Source organism: Labeo rohita, chromosome 3 (genome assembly GCF_022985175.1).
Source record: "Labeo rohita strain BAU-BD-2019 chromosome 3, IGBB_LRoh.1.0, whole genome shotgun sequence".
In the NCBI taxonomy this organism is placed as follows: Eukaryota; Metazoa; Chordata; class Actinopteri; order Cypriniformes; family Cyprinidae; genus Labeo; species Labeo rohita.
The window spans coordinates 6,579,080-6,597,729 of record NC_066871.1 but is presented as its reverse complement, the minus strand read 5'-3'; the positions used below and the strand labels follow the sequence as shown (position 1 = coordinate 6,597,729).

The following is an 18,650-nucleotide window of genomic DNA, read 5'->3' as shown; positions in this document are numbered from 1 at the left end:
CAGACGATGAACTTAGTCGTGATTCGTAGTAGTGATGGGAAGTTCGGATCAATTTACCGACTCGGACCTTTGAGTCTCGTTCAGCAAAATGAACAAATCTTTTTTTCGAGTCATTTCGTTAATTTTAGCAAAACCAGCACCATGTGACAGCCCCATAAGATGAACGAACGACTTGAAAAACCTGAAGACTTGAAACAGGTGAACTAATTCCAGTACAGACCCTAATAGGATGCTGCGCATGCGCGACTGAACGAATCACTCCCCTCGTTTATTCGCGAGTCACAACATTCGTTACAGTATAGAACATGTCACTTGATATTGCCAGTAGGTGGCGCTATGACTATAATTGAATATGGGCATATAGAGCTGTTCAGGTCAGGACTCTTATGTGAAGTTTGGGGTAGATCGAACATTGTATGCCGGAGTTATAGCAACTTCCTTTTTCATGGCAAAACATTGAATTTTGTCAGGCCGTCACGGACACTTCAACGAAAACTTAAGATCTTCGCAATTTAACACCACAAAAGGCTTTAGATTAGACTGACCAAATTTGGTGTTGATCTGACTAAATCTCTAAGAGGAGTTTTTTTAAAAAGAACACCCAAAAATAGCAAAAATGGCACAAAACTTGCAGAGAAAATTTAAAATAACAGACTTCCTGTTGGGTTTCGGACTTTGTACCGGAGGTCTTTTTTGCAGATATTGGTGTGTTACATGTGTCTACTGAATGTATGTAAAATGCAGCTCCAGGGGCACTAAGTTCAAATTTTATAGGTGGCGCTATTGAGCCATTTTGACACGCCCACTTCTGAAACCAATATCAGATGTCAATTTTGTGTGTGTGCCAAGTTTCATGAGTTTTCAAGCATGTTTAAGCCCTCACAAATGTGATTCATTTTGGAGAAGAAGAAACTGAGCAATTCCAATAGGGTCCTTGTACCACCGGTGCTGGGGCCCTTAATATTCTTCATATGAAGCACTTGCTTCTTACATTAAAATTCACATTAAACGTTTCATTTTATTATATACTATTATTATATACATTCTGAAGACCTCACCATTACATATTAGATTTTCAACTGATTTTATTATTGTGCATTTATAAAGTAATCTAATTAGCATGTTTGAGACCGGATAAGCAAACAGCAAACTTTATTTTTTGTCCAATGTATTGCAATTATTTTTCATATAGTCTTCTAGTACATGTGAGCTTTTCAGTTGGTCAACATAAAGCAAAACAGACAAAAATGGATCCAATCATTGGTTGTATGAAAGAAACCCATCAGAGAGGTGGGCATGTATAATTAATCAATACAATTTTTTTGGACATCATTATCTTTAAATTAAATTACATTTTCATTGTGTGATATGACTTACTTCTCTTGACGTATGCAAGGCAGATAAACACCCAATTTTCACAATCCAGTGAACATCAAATCTCAACTTCTGCATTTGATAAGCAATTTCACACGGAAACACGTCACAATCTCATCCATTTCATGTCGACTTTAAAAGGGTTTTGTTTAGGAGCAGCCAAACAAACATTCCTAAAGTAAACCGAGAAAACGGCGTTCAGGCTGAACTATCGAATAGAAACGACTACACGGTGGTTTACGGTAATTCATCCCATGATTCTTTTCTGCCAAACGCTATGCTTTGTTTCTATCTACATAAACACCAAAGGTAACACAACGCCATTGTTTGTTTGTGGTAGAAATAAACATCTATATCAAGGCGTTAATAGAGCTGTCGGGACGAGGGGCGAGTGTTTATATCTTTAAAGTGTCCCGTAAAAGATGGACATCATGAATACCGCCGAATTTCAGACACATTTAACATCCATAATGGAAACGTTGGCGAAAACGGCGGTTGTGGAAATAAGCAAACTTTTCGAGGAGAATGCATCTGCTCTGCGATTAGAGATCACACGGTTTACAAGCGAAAACGAATCTCTGAAAAAGAAATGCAGTTTTCTGGAGAACGAACTTCAGTCTGCACGGAAAAGCGCTGGAAAGATAAACGGGACAGAAGCTCCGTCCAGCCAGTCGGGACTTACAGGTAATGTTCAAATAGTTCCTCTTTTCACATGCACAAATCGACATTTGCAGACATACTGATGTTAAAATGCAAAAAGTGCCGATTTAAGTCCCCACGTTGTGTCTCTGACTTTATACCCACCTAATGTCCACATGTTCAGCAGACACTGGACATCGTCCCGCAATTGACAATGTGTTCGGTAAGGAATGGTGCATGAACCTTTGGAGACACGAGGAATCAAATGCTGGTGAGCAGGAGGACACACATCTGGACTCTGCAGTCATCATTGGAGAGGTTGGTCTCACATAACGCCGTTTTAAGCATATGAAGTCATTTTAAAAACAATGTCAGAATACAGCTGACTAGTTCTCTGTTACATTTTCAATACTTTAGCCAGTAAACTTGCTGGATGAAGAACCGGACATGGTCATGATCAAGGAGGAGGCATTTGAAGATTGCTCTTCAGAAATAAATGATGAAGACCAAGACGATATCAGTGTGAAAGGTATGCAAAGAGACAACTTGTAGTTCACAACTATTAGTTGGTCATCACTTCATCACCAGTACGGTCAAATAGAGGGTTTGCGCTTGCGTCACGACTTGGTCATTTACCCTGATGTAAACAACAGCATGGATTGCACGGTTAATGTACTACTGAATAAGTTGTCCTGTCTAAACCACGGGAAAAACACGTGGAAGCTGCTAAATCGTATAGAGAAGGACTTAGTAAGCAGGAAACGGCGTAATATTTAGACAAACTAAAGTTAATAGGTGATAAAGATGCGCAGTATTAATTAAGATATTAGCCTAATATGTCACCTACCTGACTGGAAATGATAAAAACAAACATGAATGTTGTCAAAATTCTTGCCCTGGAAATTCTGGTTCAGTTTGGCCAACCACAAATGCATTTTGTTCCTCAGTTTTGGCACTCTTCTCCTTGATTTGTTACGACTTTTGGCAGTCTATAGTACTCCAAATGTTTTTTTCTGGTCTGACCGATTAGTACAGCCCAAAACATGACAATAATTGCTGATTTTTAGCAGCAGTAATCAGCAAAATATGCACGTTTTGTTCGGGTCAGTAGCACAATTGCGTTCATTGCCGCCAATATGGCGGATTGATGACGTGTCATCAAAACAGTCTATACGCATACAGTGTAATTGTATAGACTATGCATTTTATGATTGATTATCATGTAAACTAGCAAATGACTAGTAAATTACTGTACCATTATATTTCTGGAAAGAGGGTTTTTTGTTATGCATTTTTGTAGCTTAAAGTTATATATCATCCAAAAAAAAAAACACGCAAGTGGCAGGTGATGCGTTTAATTAATTGGAAATAACAGATGCAACTCAAACATTGAATCCAACATGATGGTTTAAATGTAATCCTAATTATTAAACAACTTTAATTTGGTTTAAGCTTAGTCCTTAATGTTTCAGCCTACCCTCATTGTGTGCTCCTTTCAACCCCCTGCAGATGCAGTCCAAGAGGAAATCAAAAAAATTCTCCCAGAGTTGGACTCAAACAAACTTCAAAATGTGGTCAATCATCTTTCGATAATGGTGGGTGTGGAGAAGACAGAGGATCTTTCCCTAGTAGAGGTGTCTGATCTTAAGGACTTTCTGGAGCCAATACAGTGTCGAAAACTTGTGAAATCGTTCAGACAAAAAGGTAAGAAACAAACTTACGGCCACTGTATGATGTTGCAACGTCTTGAACTTCACTTTGGTTCCCACAAGAATAGGTGTTCACACAGCGTTCACTATTACAACTTTTGCACAAAAGGGTTTGTCAACCTCTCTCAGAACGGGCCGTGTGGTCACTTAATTGAGAAACTGAACTTAACCAACAGATGTGGCTTTTGAAAACGTGTTTTTTCTTCAGGTGTCTTCACTCTTCACTTCAACAGTAGTGGTTAGACAGACATTTTTGTTTTGTAAAACAAACTCTTACAGGTGCATATCTTAGGTCTTTGTCACAGAATTGGGGCTGGTGTGTCATTAGCCCCTTTCACACACAGTAATACCAGTAAATTGCTGTAAAATTACTAGAATGACTAGTAAAATGCGCTGTTCACACAGGCACTGACGTTCCATTTTTTTTTACCGGTAAAGCACCATTCACACATCAATTTCAAAATATCGGTAAATTGTGACATCGTTGACCGCAGACATCGTAGGTCAGTGCGTTCTGAACACGTACACGCTCATACTGGTAATCATGTTCTGCGTTCACACAGACCACATTACTGGTAATTTACTGGTAATGTTACAGCTTCTTATACTGGTAAATTAAAATTGTCCTGTTCACACATGATCTCTTAAAGGGGATTTTACCAGTAATTTACAAGTAAAAACTGTATGTGTGAAAGGGGATAATGGGGTTGTGCAATGTCGTCTGAGCATTGTTTTGTGCAGTTTGAATGTTCGATTTGCCAAATCTCACCCCATTTGCATCTGCTATTAAGATGCACCTTGGGTGATCAATCATAAGTGGTCAGTGCTAAACGTAGGAGTCAAATGGTCCAAAACCACAATGTTTTGCATTGTATGTGCTAATCTGTGTTTTTGATAGCAACAAAGGGCCAGCTAAAGGACCAATGCGTTAAAACAAGGCTTTAAAACCTTGCTGAATGGAATGTAATGGTCATTGCACACTGAGCCAGAAATATTCAGGCGTTAAAAAATAAATACGATATTGCATTGTGTCAATCACTGCCTCCGAAACTTTCAACTGTCATAAAAAAGTTTGGATTGGGTTCGATTTTTATTTTTATTTTTTTTGTAGCGAGCATTTTAAAAGGTCTTTTGACAGTTGAGAGCCACTGTGACGTTCTGTGCGTGACAAATTTTGAGGAATAGGAAAATTCCAGACTCAGTGTGCAAGGACTTTAAAGCACACCTAAATCAAACATATAAAATAACTTCTGTTATCTTCTGTTTGAAACATTACATTTGTATCTACATTAACCATGAAGATATGGTAGTATTATATCATGATCATAATAATGATTATACTTAATAAAATATGTTGTTTTTGTATCTATATAAGCTGACACTAAGGCTAAGATTATACAATAACGATGTAGTCAAAACGAAAGTTTTTTCCCTTGCGTTTTTAAATAGTTTCACGTAAACACAACGTTTTCAAAATGATTTCATTTCAAATTTCAAAATGACACATCCGCAAAAACTGCCAAAAACGCTGTGTTGCGTATGGCAGGAGTAGTTGGCGCTGTCATCTTGTTAGTAAACAGAACCTGTAGGGAAGTAAAATAGACACGTACTACGCATGTCTACATACCTAACGTACTACGCACACGCATTGTTACCGTTTTCAAAGATTCCCATATTGGGTGTTTACACGGAAACGATAACTGTGGCATTTTCAAAAACTTGCACTTTGAAACCCGTTTTCAAAATTATGCATTTTCAGCAAAAGAAGAGGTAAAATGCATAAAAAGTTTACAATTTTTGGTTGAAACTGCGTGTAAACAGCCCCTAAATCAAAAGCTTTTTTGAGAATCTTAATCCCCATTTGAGATGAATTTGAAGTGCATTTTATGGCCATTAATTTGGTTTGTATTTAGAACAAAATAAGATGTATGTTGTTTCAGGTGTCGTGTCTGCAGCGTCTTCATCTTCAATGGCCCGCACTTTTTACCAGAAGTCATTCAAGAAAATTAAATCTGAACCTTGCAGCTCACAAACTGTGATTTCAACATCTGATCAAACATCTAAGTTTGTGACATCAACAGTTTCTTCTCCATCAAACACTTCATCCCAGTGCTCTTCAGTGATGTCCCCGTTTGATTTGAAACTGCCAGAAACTCAAAACACTTCAAGGTCCCGGCATCGTGTTTACCAGTCTAGTCATCAGGGGGTGATTGTACCTGACGTGTGTTTAAATCCAGTTTCCATGAAGAAAGAGAAAAAACTCTACCTTGAATCAGCTGGAAAAGACGGAAGACCAAGGCCAGAGCGCTTTGCTGTGCTTCTGTTTAAAAGTCTAGTACCACATGAAGTTTACAGGGAATGGTCGGGTACTGTTAACTATGATGGCTCCCGAGGAAAAAATGCACTACCTAACAACCTGCGCAAAGCAATAGCAGAAGTGGTTCGCCGGAAATTTCCTAACCTTACACCCTGTGACTGGAAGATGATAAAGGATCGGCTTAATGAACTTCTCCGTACCAGACGACTCACTTTCCCACTTTTTTAAAGACTTTGCACAATGCAGTAGCCCACTATGTTTTAGGTTATAGCTATAAAATTCACCATTACTTTTATTTTAACCTAGTGATGTCGCTAGGTTTTCTGGAACGCCTGTACAGTACCTTTTGGAGGGAATGTTGTGTGCCCCCTAATAGCTCTGGGCCCCAATAACTAATTTACATGTCTCAAAACATGTCCATTTCCAACCATTTGACTCTAACAATGTCCAGTAAATTGCAAATGTGGACCCATGTTGTGGTTTCAGTCCTTGTTACCACCAGTATTTGTTGTCCAATTGTGATCAGGTACAATGCATTTAAATCCAGATTTTTAAAACACAAGGCATCATATACTTACTGACTTTGTAAATAGTGACAAAGGAAAACTGGCCATCATACACTACATGAATGAGGATCGTACACTAACAGACTTTAAAAGTTGTTCCGATCAAAACAAACGCTGTGAAAATAATATAGTCTGATGCTACGTTTACACTAGTACATTTTAATTTCAAAACGCATAACTTTTGCTATTTGGCATTTTCGCCTTTCGAAAACACTGCAGACTCCGTTTTGAAAACTCCAGGATTTTGTTTTAGTGTAAATGGACCAAAGTGGAGACTTTTGAAAAAGGACGGCATGGCTGCCCACATTCGCTCTGTGTATCTTTTGCAATCGTGTAAACAACATCATGCTTATTGTTGTACCCATAGATTTGTATAGGTAGATGCCCCATTCAACCACTCCAAGCACGTAGATGTGTGCACCGTGTAAATAATAGGGCATCTGCCTGTACATATCTATGGCTGTACTTGCATGGATGGTCATGACGTACGTTTTCAGTTGTGTAGTGTGGACAGAAATAGTTTCTGAAATGCAGTGAAAATGCCTGTGTAGACTAGGATCATTTTCATTTTGAAACACCGTTTTAAAACGAAAACGCACTAATGTAAACAAGGGCCTGTGATCATCATACACTACACTATTTCTATAGACTATGTCAACTCAAATCTGCCAACTGGCTCTGACTTTCGGCAACTAGCGTCAGCTTCTCAGCAAAAATCGTATAGTGTATTCCAGGCTTTTATGTCAGGTGTAAACAAGACCTAAATGTGTAGAATTACTACACGTACTAAAACTAAAATGGGTAGTGTTCACTGTAGTAGGAGTACAAAGTAGCGTTTATCATTGAATTTGTTTCAGAATATTATTACTATTTTCATCAGATTAAAGTATCAAATATTGAATCTTGCATTTTATAGTGGTAAATTCACAGTTAACAATGTAAACACAGCCTGCTGTACATATTACCATATTTGGGAAATTTAGAATTAATAAATCTAGTGACATTTTGAATCTTTTGTTAATGGATTTTAAAATTTGGTTTTGGGTTGGAGCTGTAAAAAAAAAAATAAAATGTCTATTCAAATATATTAATTTTGTCTCCAGTTTTCTAATTGTGCTATTTCCACATTTATTGCTGAAATAATTAGCTTTTCATGTTCCACCATTACCCTAACTGACATTGTTTATTCATTCAAAACCCCTAATTGCTTTTGTGACAGACAACATACAGCTTTGATTGAGTTAGAAATGATGTCCTTGGATATTTGCATTTCAGAACATCTTTTCTAACACAGACATACCATGCTGCCTAACATTGCGTGACATTGCATGAAATTATAAGATCTTTTTCACAGGTTTTCAAAGGCCACATGTGTATTTTCTTGAAAGCTAGTCTATTTAAACACCAAAGTTTAAGAGCAGTATTTAGAATTCAAAGCAAATAAAACAATGGGTCTCGCTGTGCATGCACAAATTTGTGCGTGACGTCTGTGTACAAAACTTTTCACAAACAAAATCATGATTCATCAATAGCTTTAATTTACAAGTATATTCTAAATTCATGGTACAATGTAGAAACAATCAAAACCACACATACACAAAAATCACATACTCTGGTTGGTGCTATAAATGTGTTATAGATATTGATATTTCATAAAAGCAATGATATACATAGGTCTGTAATCTGGAAAGTGTTTGAAATGGTTTTAAAGAGATTTTGCAGGTTTTCTTTGATAGGACAGTGGAGATAGGACAGGAAGCGAGTGGGAGAGAAAAGAGGGGTGGGGGGGGTCCGCGAGGCGGGATTCGATCGGGACATGATTTTTGCAGAGCTCATTCGGTCTATGGAGGGTCAGAGAGTTCTTAGATTTTATAAAATATATCTTAATTTGTTCTGAAGACGAACAAAGGTCTTACGGGTTAGGAAAGACATGAAAGGATTCCACACTTGGCATTGCTTGAGGATCTTGTTGCATGCTTTCAGGTGAGAGTGTGTCTTCAGAGAGCGTCATATGTTTGCTGAGACAGACGAAAGGCTCTAAAGGAAAGGCATCTCTTAAATAGAGATGCTTTGAGTGTATTTTATAGAAAATGACTAACCTTGCAAACTAGCATTCTCAATTCATTCACATTAGAACAAGATTGTTGTGAACCCAGTGCAGTATAGCAAAGATTTACTGAGAAATGATGGTTAAGGCCTCTGAAGAAGGTACTTTGTTGGCCCTTCAACATATTTCAATTTCTCTATCTCTTTTCATGATTCCCCCCCACCCCCAAGAATCCAGTGGACAACTGGATAGAACGCCTAACGAGATGACGCTCACTCCATTATCCTCAAACGAGTCCCTTCCTGAACAGTCCTTCATTCCTTCCTTCATCAAGTCCAACTGGGTTAGAAATTTCCAGGTTCCTTGGAACCGCATGCCAGCAGCTCTCGTTCAGGCAACGTCCACCGGAGAAAGGGCTCGACCAGGACCGAGAAGGGAGTTTGTTAGGATCGTTGTGGCAGCCATGCAAGCCCACTGTCCAAACCCAAACTTAGCCGCCTGTGGGGAAGTGGCACGAAACATCGTGTCTGCATATCCCCTGACATTCGGGGACATTTCTGAGGAAGGAGAACAACTAGGAAATGGCTTCAGTTGCTTGCAAAGACAACTAAAAACTAGGGTAGAACATGTGAATAGGGATGTTATGGAACACAGGATTCGTCGACCTAGAAGACCATCGGCAAAAAGACCTGGACAACAGGACAACTTCTTGAGGACAAAAGTCAGATGTAAAGTGGACAGTTACGGATGCATCAATTGGCAGCCTTCTTCCATCCCAGAAGGAGAGACGGCAGAGTCTCTAGAAATGAAGAGAAAGGTTGCAGCAGAGATTTTTCAGTCCGCAGGCCCAAAGGCTGCCGAGTTGCCCAACGTAGACGACTTAATGCAGCAGACGTATGTTTACCAGCGCCACATGATCAACTCATGCCCCCCTCCTACCATCAGTGAGATTGAGGGGCATTGGCCGTTCCTGTTCACCGAAAGAGGCCTTTGCAGGCACTTCAAAATCCTGACTGGGATTGACATCAGAAGCCGCTTCAGCGAAACTCTTCTTGTTAAATCCAAGAGAATACTGAACTATTTCAGTAGACAGAGACTGAAGTGGAATGAAGAGATCCAGAGCATGCTAAGCGAGATCGACGAAGCCAATGCAACAGATAACAACAGAATTGCCATGTCAGCCATCTTGTTAATGATGAAGTACTTTAAGGAAAAGGACAACGCAGTGTTCATCTTAGCAGATGTCAGTAACTATGAAATGTAACCGTTCCTCTAAAGTTTGGAAGGGGGTTTTGAGAAAGCTTGAGCGTTAATGTGTTCTTATGTTCTGCTTTCAAGGAAAACTCTACCAAGAGTTCCATCGAAAATGAAATTAGCTTACCGGCGACACCTCGGCTCATCATGCTCGGTAAGACATTGCTATACTACAAATGTTAGTTTTGTACTTGGACGTGTTTACAGTGATTCTTCATATTTCAGGTGAGACGTTGCTGACTTCATCCAAGTGGTTTATCAGTATTGAGGGCAGAGTAACACATTCTATAGAAGACCAGCTGGACTTTGCAGCCGCATTGTCTGTGTTCTTTGGGTGCTTCTATGTTTTTAATATTGAGTACCAGGAGTCAGCCAGCGCCACCTTGGAGCTCATTCAGAGGTGAGTGTTGAAGACACTCGTCTTGTTCTTTTAATCTTACTCCCTTTCTTTTGATATTTTACTTCAGTCTCTTTTGGTTCAGAAATGCTTTAGCTTATGGTAGTAAAATAGTTTGTGGATGCAAATTCATGGTGAGTAACTATATACTGTAACTAACAATTAAGCTTATTGGTTTGTGTTGATAAATTATACCACTAGTTTTATTTTCATTCACCACTATTTTATGCTTTTAACACTAAGTAAACTGACTTGCAGCACTTTGTAATATAATCATTTAAAGTGAACCCTGGGTATAAAGACTTGTATGGCTTAATACAACGTAAATGATGTCTCATACTAAAACGTAGTAGAAAACCCATGAAAGATTTTTTTCAATTGTTTTGGACTATGGACTGCGCCGTTATTTCAATGACATAAAATGGTTGCACTCTGTGAGCTACTGATGCTTCCTTTCACTATTTTATCACAACACAACTTGGAAAATAAAATACTGATGCGATTCTACATTGTGCGGGTTTTGGTTGTAATTTTTAGTCAAAGGGCAAGAGAAGCGACGCAAGTCTTCACTGCTTTCCTAGTGATGAAAAGAGGAGAAAAGAATGGGAAGATGCTTGCAAATGGATAAAACATCTTAAAGACCCGCGTCTTTGTTCTCTGCACTTTAGCCCTGATGCCTTTGAGGCTTTTAGTAGAGCACAGCTACTGAAAGATCTTATAAACGTCAAGAGACAAGGAACGCTAGATGATATCCGGGGGTGTGTAGACTCCTTGTGGGAAAAATTTAATAGTTCGGCATTTGGTTTAAGCCTACGCTTATATCCTTTGCCACCTGTAATCTGTAGCTTTGGTCATCGTATCAGAATTTTATTTTCCAAATTGTGTTGCGATTTAAAAATAGCATGAAAAATGCAAAAACGCTATGAAACACTATCAAGAGCATGCCAAACCAACTGCAATATAACCAAGTTGCAATATAACCCTAACCGAAAGCTGTGTTGGCCAATCGGAAGCCTGAAAGAAGCGTGCTCTCCAACATCACAAGCTAAAAATCAAAGTTTTTATGGGCTACACAACAATGCTGCAACTACAGTTTCTGAAAATCCTCACCCTGGCAGGAGTTTTTAAAAAGGTTCTGTTTCAGTGACCTGATACTGCATTTGCGTGTAGACAAACAGCGAAAACCGTATAGAAGAAACTGCGGTTTTGAAAATATCAGTGTTTGTGTGGACAGGGCCTTAAACTGTCTTTCAGTGACTGACGAAATTGATGTTTTGTTTAAAAATGTATGTACTGTTCTTTAGGTTCTTTGTACGGATTAATCCTGAGGGGACTAAATGCACTTCAAAATCAGGTACAAGCCGAAGGACTGGTTCAGCTGTCCAAAGGAAACCCCAAAACTTTAATACCCGTGTGGCTACATTTATGCAAAGGCTTTCAGAATTTGAGTGGAAAACAACAAGTTAAGTAAGTGCGAGTAGTTTTATGAAGTTGAAAATGATCTTTGTATAGAATATTTAAGTAAAACTTGTCTTTTGTTATTAAATGTATGTGATTAAACAGTTAAACAGGACAGTTCACCCAAAAAATAAAAATTGTCATCACTTCCATAGTATTTCTTTCCCTACTATGGAAGTTAAAGGAGAAGTCCACTTGCAGAACAATAATTTACAAATAATTTACTCGCCCCCTTGTCATCCAAGATGTTCATGTCTGTCTTTCTTCAGTCGTTAAGAAATATTTTTTTTTGTTGAGGAAAGCATATTAGCATTTTTCTCCATATAATGGACTGCTATGGTGCCCTGATCCCAAATGCGGTTGTTAAAGATCCCAGTTGAGAAAGAAGGGTCTTATCTATAGTGTAAGGACGGTTATTTTAATAAAAAAAAGTACAATTTATATACTTTCTAATGCCAAATGCTCATCTTCTCTTACTCTGCCTGGACAGTTTTTTTCCCCTGTTCATGACAGTTAGGGTACGTCAAAAAACTCCCATCTCATGTTCTCTCTCAACTTCAAAATCATCCTATATCGCTGTTTTACCTTTTTTGTTATAGGTGTTTGATCATCTTTGCATGTTCACTTTGCAAACACTGGGTCGGTACTTCTGCAGCGATGTAGGATGATTTCTAAATGATTTTTGAAGTTGAGGGAGAAAATACGATTGGAGTTTTTCGACATACCCTAACTGTCTTGAGTCAGAATACACAGAGTTCAGGGAGAGCAAGACAAGACGAGCGTTTGAAGCCGCATTTAAACTGCGTTTTGGAAGTTCAAAATCGGGGCACCATATCAGTCCATTATATGGAGAAAAATGCAGAAATGTTTTCCTCAAAAAACTATTTCTTTATGACTGAAGGAAGAAAGACATGAACATCTTGGATGACAAGGGGGTGTGTACATTATATGTGAATCTTTGTTTTGGAAGTGGACTTCTCCTTTAATGGGGACCAACAACTGTTTGGTTCTTGAAAATTCTAAAAAACTTATTTTATGTTCAAACTTACACGGGTTTAGAACGAAATGGGGGTAAAATGTTAATTTTTGGGTGAACTGTTCCTCTAAATGTGACTTGGGGATATGAGGGGTAATCAGTAACATTAATCAAATTTTTTTTTTTTTATGTGTTTCAGGATTGTCTTCACCCTGGCCCTGCACTGAATTCTAATACTACTACTACTTTGACGACGAAGGGTTACTATTTGTGCAACAATTTTTTTTTACCTTGTGATACCTTAAGATACTTTTTTTTTTTTTTTTTTTTTTACTTGTACTGTTCTATTTGAATGTTGCTGGAATGTTTGTATTAAATATTTTATTACATTCATTTAAGTAATTCATGCAACAATAAAAAAAAAAGTGTCAACTAATGTGTTTGTAATAATATGATTAATAGGATGAAATTACTACACTGACACTATAAACTAGTGATACAAAAAACACAAGTAGATTACAGAAGATTTGTTGTATGTTGTTTACTCTAAATATGTAATTAAAACAGTGCTGTAATTACACTAAACTGCTGGTAAAAATGAAAAAGTCTTAACAGTGTACCTTTGGATGACCAAGTACAATTAAATGTACAGAGACAAACCCATGGAAGATGTTCTGCGCAAGGACCCAGCCTAATTTGAACCCTAATGTGTTGTTCCTCAGTATTGTGAATTTGAGGAGAGGTGTGATATTTCCTAAAACTTGAACTTAATATTTGCCTGACATATGATAAATTGGGTGAATGTCTACAGACTTACCTTGAACAAAGGGAGTCATGTCAACTCTAGGAATCAGAATATCAAGTAGAGATGAGGTGGGCTTGTTTGACATGAGCTGGAGTATCAAGTTTTATACAAAAGCGCTTCATCTCAGAGTGCGCCAGCAAAAACATTTTTTTAATGTTATTTTTGGTAAAAGTCCAATCGGAACATTCACATAAATACACAGGGCTTTCATAGCAACAGTTGCCAAGGTACTATTGGCTAGAGCCGTTTTGGATGCGACCAATCAAAACGTTTAATTCATGCGAGCTCACTACAAGGTGGTTTACGGTAATTCATCCCATGATCCTATTCTCCAAAATGCTAGATATGCTACGATTCTATCCTCAGAAATAAACGGAAAACAGCGTCGTTGCGTGTTAAGAATATAAAAGCAGCTGTGCATAGAGACTATAGCGGTGGCTGTCAGAGCGAAGGACGGTTTGTTTACAATAAACATCACTGATAAATGGTCCCGTGAGCGACGGACATCATGAATACTGCTGATTTTCAGACGCAGTTAACATCCATCATGGAAATGCTGGCGAAAACAGCTGTGGTTGAAATAGGCAAACTTTTCGAGGAGAATTCTTTGTTGCTGCGCTTAGAGATTTCACGATGTACAAACGAAAACGAATCTCTGAAAAAGAAATGCCATTTTCTGGAGAACGAACTTCAGTCTGCACGGAAAAGCGCTGGGAAGATGAACGGGACAGAGGCTCCATTTAACCATCCGGGGCTTACAGGTAATTTACTTATTATGCACGATTAAATGACTCCGTTTTGATTTAAGCTGTAGGTTCAGTGCCTGCAGTGGGCGGTCCTCATATCATCATTGTGCCCTTGAATAAGACTTTAACCTTTCTTCAGGGAGAATATGTTTCTGTAGTAAATAGCAGTTCATCTAAAATACCGGAATCTTTTGAGTCCATTCACCACAATGAATTCGTTCAGTATTTCTTTAGGATACATCGTTACATCAGTAGGTGGAGACAACTGACTGTCTTTGTCTGTTATGACTATGATCGAGTCAAAGAATCATTCACTTAGTTGATTCACTGAAAAACCCACCGAGTCATTAATGACCAAAAAAGTTTTATTAGGATATTAAAACTAAATATACATTCATATCTATTAAAATACTGAACATGTAAGTTATATTTTTAAGTTAATGTTAGTTATTCCGCCTCTCTTTGTTGTGTCTGCAGAAACGAGTTGGTTCGGTTTGTTCCTAAGATGTTTTGTTCATTCACCTCGTTCACAAACAAAACGCGTGTTTATTACTAGGCTAAATCCAGTTACCTAGTCGTCAGTTTCTTAGAAGACAACTTTCCCAGTCTGTTTTTATATTTCTTTTCTATTAATCCCATATAAAAACCCTGACATCTTACCCTGGTGAAAAACCAGCATATGCTGGTAGGTATGTTTTGATGCTGGTTTAAGATGGTTCTTTGCTGGTTTATGCTGGTCATGTTGCTGGTCAAGGACCAGCATAAACCAGCTAAGGACCAACTTAAACCAGCTAAGAACCAGCATAAACCAGCTAAGGACCAGCATAAACCAGCTAAGGACCATCTTAAACCAGCAAAAGACCATCTTAAACCAGCAAAAGACCAGCATAAACCAGCAAAGGACCAGCATAAACCAGCAAAGGATCATCTTAAACCAGCTAAGGACCAACATAATCCAGCAAAAGACCATCTTAAACCAGCTAAGGACCAGCATAAACCAGCAAAGGACCAGCATAAACCAGCAAAGGATCATCTTAAACCAGCTAAGGACCAGCATAATCCAGCAAAGGATCATCTTAAACCAGCTAAGGACCAGCATAAACCAGCAAAGGACCAGCATAAACCAGCAAAGGATCAGCTTAAACCAGCTAAGGACCAGCATAAACCAGCAAAAGACCATCTTAAACCAGCTAAGGACCAGCATAAACCAGCAAAGGACCAGCATAAACCAGCAAAGGATCATCTTAAACCAGCTAAGGACCAACATAATCCAGCAAAAGACCATCTTAAACCAGCTAAGGACCAGCATAAACCAGCAAAGGACCAGCATAAACCAGCAAAGGATCATCTTAAACCAGCTAAGGACCAGCATAATCCAGCAAAGGATCATCTTAAACCAGCTAAGGACCAGCATAAACCAGCAAAGGACCAGCATAAACCAGCAAAGGATCAGCTTAAACCAGCTAAGGACCAGCATAAACCAGCAAAAGACCAGCTTAAACCAGCTAAGGACCAGCATAAACCAGCAAAAGACCAGCTTAAACCAGCTAAGGATCAGCATAAACCAGCAAAGGATCATCTTAAACCAGCTAAGGACCAGCATAAACCAGCAAAGGATCATCTTAAACCAGCATCAAAACATACCTTCCAGCATATGCTGTTTTTTTCACCAGGATAGTGTCTAATTCGGGGGTTCTGAAGGTCCCCTTTTCTAACTCTTTAACTCTAACATTAATCAAACACACCTGAACAAGCTATTTACAATCTGTAGGATAACTAGAAAGTTACAGGCAGGTGAGTTTGATAAAAGTTGGAGCTAAACTCTGCAGGAAATTGACAGGGGGTTTGCATTTACCTCACGGTTTGGTCAGTTACCCGGATGTGCAGCCATACTGGCGACCCTCGAATGTAAACTACAGCATTGATTGCACATTTAAAGTACTACTGAATACATTGTTCAGCTAATTTATGCTGTTTAAACTATGAAAAAATGTGTGGATGCTGCTAAATCATATAGAGAAGGACCTAGTCAGCAGGAAAGAGCGCATTAGTTTGACAAACTAAAGTTAATAGGTGGTAAAGATACGTACTAGCAGTATTAAGATAGTAGCCTAATATTTCACCTACATGTTTGGAAATGATAAGAACAAAAATGAATGTTGTCAAGATTCTTGCCCTGGAAATCCTGGTTTAGTTTGGCCAAACTCAAACGTCTTTTGTTCCTCTTTTCCTTGGTTTGTTGTAACTTTTGGCAGTCTATAGTACTCCGAGTGTTTTTCCTGGTCTGACCGATTAGTACAGCCCAAAATATGGCAATAACTGAGCATTTTCAGCAGCAGTAATCAGCAAAATGTGCAAGTTCTGTTCAGTTCAGTGGCATTGTTTACATTCAGTGCTGTCAATATGGCCGATTGATGGCGCGTCGTAAAGACAAGGTCAATAAAATTACACCACGTATGTCTCTCTTGCGTTATGACGTAACCAAAAACTAGGCGTGTCTTACAGAGACCGGACGTCGTCCCACAATCGACAGTGTCTTCGGTAAGGAATGGTGCATGAACCTCTGGAGACATGGGGAGCCAAATATTGGTGAGCAGGAGGACACACATATGGACTCTGCATCCATCGCAGAAGAGGTTGGTCTCACATACTGCTCTTAATATACATGAAGCAATGTCAGCATACAGTTAACTACTGTAGTTCTCACTTTTACTTTCTGTCCTTCAGCCAGTGGATCTGCTGGATGAAGAACCAGATATGATCATGATTAAGGAGGAGACATTCGAAGACTGCTCTGGGAAAAATAACTCTGAGGAAGATGAAAGTTGCAGTTTGAGAGGTTTGTGATGTGAACTTTGAGAACTTGCTGTTAACTGTTATATTTGCATTTTAATGTGTCATTAATGAATTACAGGACCTGCAATGCCCAGTGATGAAAGATGTGTCGCCCAAAGCTCTGATGATTTTATCACATACACCGTACCTTCAGATGACCAAGTCCAAGCGAACGTACAGCAGACACAAGCTGAGGAACAACCTCTTGAGGGAACGATCTCTACACATGGAGACAGTACAACAGAGCAAACTTTCCATAGCACACACAACCACACAAGTACTTCAGAAGAAAAGAGGTTTGAGTGTGTATTCTGTCAAAGAACTTTCAACAAACTAACCTATCTGAAAGCACACATGCGAACACACTCCGGAGAAAAACCTTTCGCCTGTACAGTTTGCGGTAAAAGATTTGCTCAAAAAACGTACCTCAGAATACACCAGCGTACTCATTCTGGCGAGAGGCCGTACTCGTGCATGGAGTGTGGAAAGAGCTTTGCTCAAAAGAGCTCTCTGAACGTACACCTCCGAAGCCACACTGGAGAAAAGCCATATAGCTGCTCCGAGTGTGGTAAAAGCTACGCGTACAAACAGGGCTTCAATACACACCAGTGCTTCAGTTAGACTATTACTGAAGTTGATCTGTATCAAAGTTGCTGTTACAGCAGAGTGCGCATTACTCGGCAATATGAACCATTAAGAAATTGTAAGTATGTCCATGTTAGTCGTTCAACAGTGTTTGGATCGTGTTATACAGAAGCATCTGTGCATTGACTTCAACTTCATTTAGGACCATGTAGATATGTATATTCATTCGAAACAGAGGGATAAAAAAAACATGCTTTAATAAACTTGACAAAGTGAGTGAAATCATGCAAACCACTTTTTTATTCAGCATGGTTGAAAATACACATAGTAACTGTTTTTTGCTTACACATGCAATCTAGTTGACATCTGAACTTGAACAAATCAAACTTCTAGAAGCATCGAACGTACTACAAACTACTGAAATTACAGTTTCCGGAAAGATCTGTAAAGATCAAGTACTGTTACTGGTCGCTTTACACTAATGGCCCAAAACTAATGTAGCATTATGATAATGTTTTAAAAAAACAGGGACCATATTCACAAAAAAATCTTTAGGCTAAAGCCTTAATTTAGTGATGTGTTTACCTCTGGTGGTCTTTTATATCTAGACTATATATATACACAAACATTATCATTTAAAAGTTTGGGATGATTGAGATTTTTTTCATTTACATTTAAGGTCAAAAGTTTACATACACCTTGCAGAATCTGCAAAATGTTCATTATTTAACCAAAATAAGAGGGATCATACAAAATGCATGTTATTTTTTATTTGACCAGAATTATTTCACAGAAAAGACATTTACATATACCCCACAAGATAAATAGTTGAATTTATAAAAATGACCCCATTCAAAAGTTTACATACACTTGATTCTTAATAATGTGTTGTTACCTGAATGATCCACAGCTGTGATAGTTGATCATGAGTCCCTTGTTTGT

General features: G+C 38.5%; 2 protein-coding genes across 4 annotated transcripts; both read left to right on the top strand.

The window, feature by feature from the left end:
- Window positions 1-1,473: 1,473 nt before the first annotated feature.
- zgc:113210 (uncharacterized protein LOC541387 homolog) lies at window positions 1,474-13,119 on the top strand. 3 transcript variants are annotated; one of them, XM_051106319.1, is made up of 10 exons: window positions 1,477-1,616; window positions 1,715-2,058; window positions 2,198-2,331; window positions 2,431-2,542; window positions 3,523-3,717; window positions 8,883-9,895; window positions 9,991-10,060; window positions 10,132-10,306; window positions 11,608-11,770; window positions 12,937-13,119. In XM_051106319.1, the coding sequence occupies exons 2-9, from the start codon at window positions 1,797-1,799 to the stop codon at window positions 11,768-11,770; spliced, it is 2,124 nt and encodes a 707-aa protein (XP_050962276.1). In that variant the 5' UTR covers window positions 1,477-1,616; window positions 1,715-1,796; the 3' UTR covers window positions 12,937-13,119. The 3 variants fall into 3 exon arrangements, with proteins under 3 accessions (XP_050962277.1, XP_050962275.1, XP_050962276.1); XM_051106320.1 differs by having other exon boundaries at window positions 1,474-2,058; window positions 2,201-2,331; XM_051106318.1 differs by having other exon boundaries at window positions 1,474-2,058.
- A 728-nt stretch (window positions 13,120-13,847) lies between these two features.
- Window positions 13,848-18,447, top strand: si:dkey-210j14.3 (zinc finger protein 33B). Its single transcript, XM_051106345.1, has 4 exons — window positions 13,848-14,303; window positions 16,794-16,924; window positions 17,016-17,127; window positions 17,203-18,447. The coding sequence occupies exons 1-4, from the start codon at window positions 14,051-14,053 to the stop codon at window positions 17,742-17,744; spliced, it is 1,038 nt and encodes a 345-aa protein (XP_050962302.1). The 5' UTR covers window positions 13,848-14,050; the 3' UTR covers window positions 17,745-18,447.
- The last annotated feature ends 203 nt before the right edge of the window (window positions 18,448-18,650 follow it).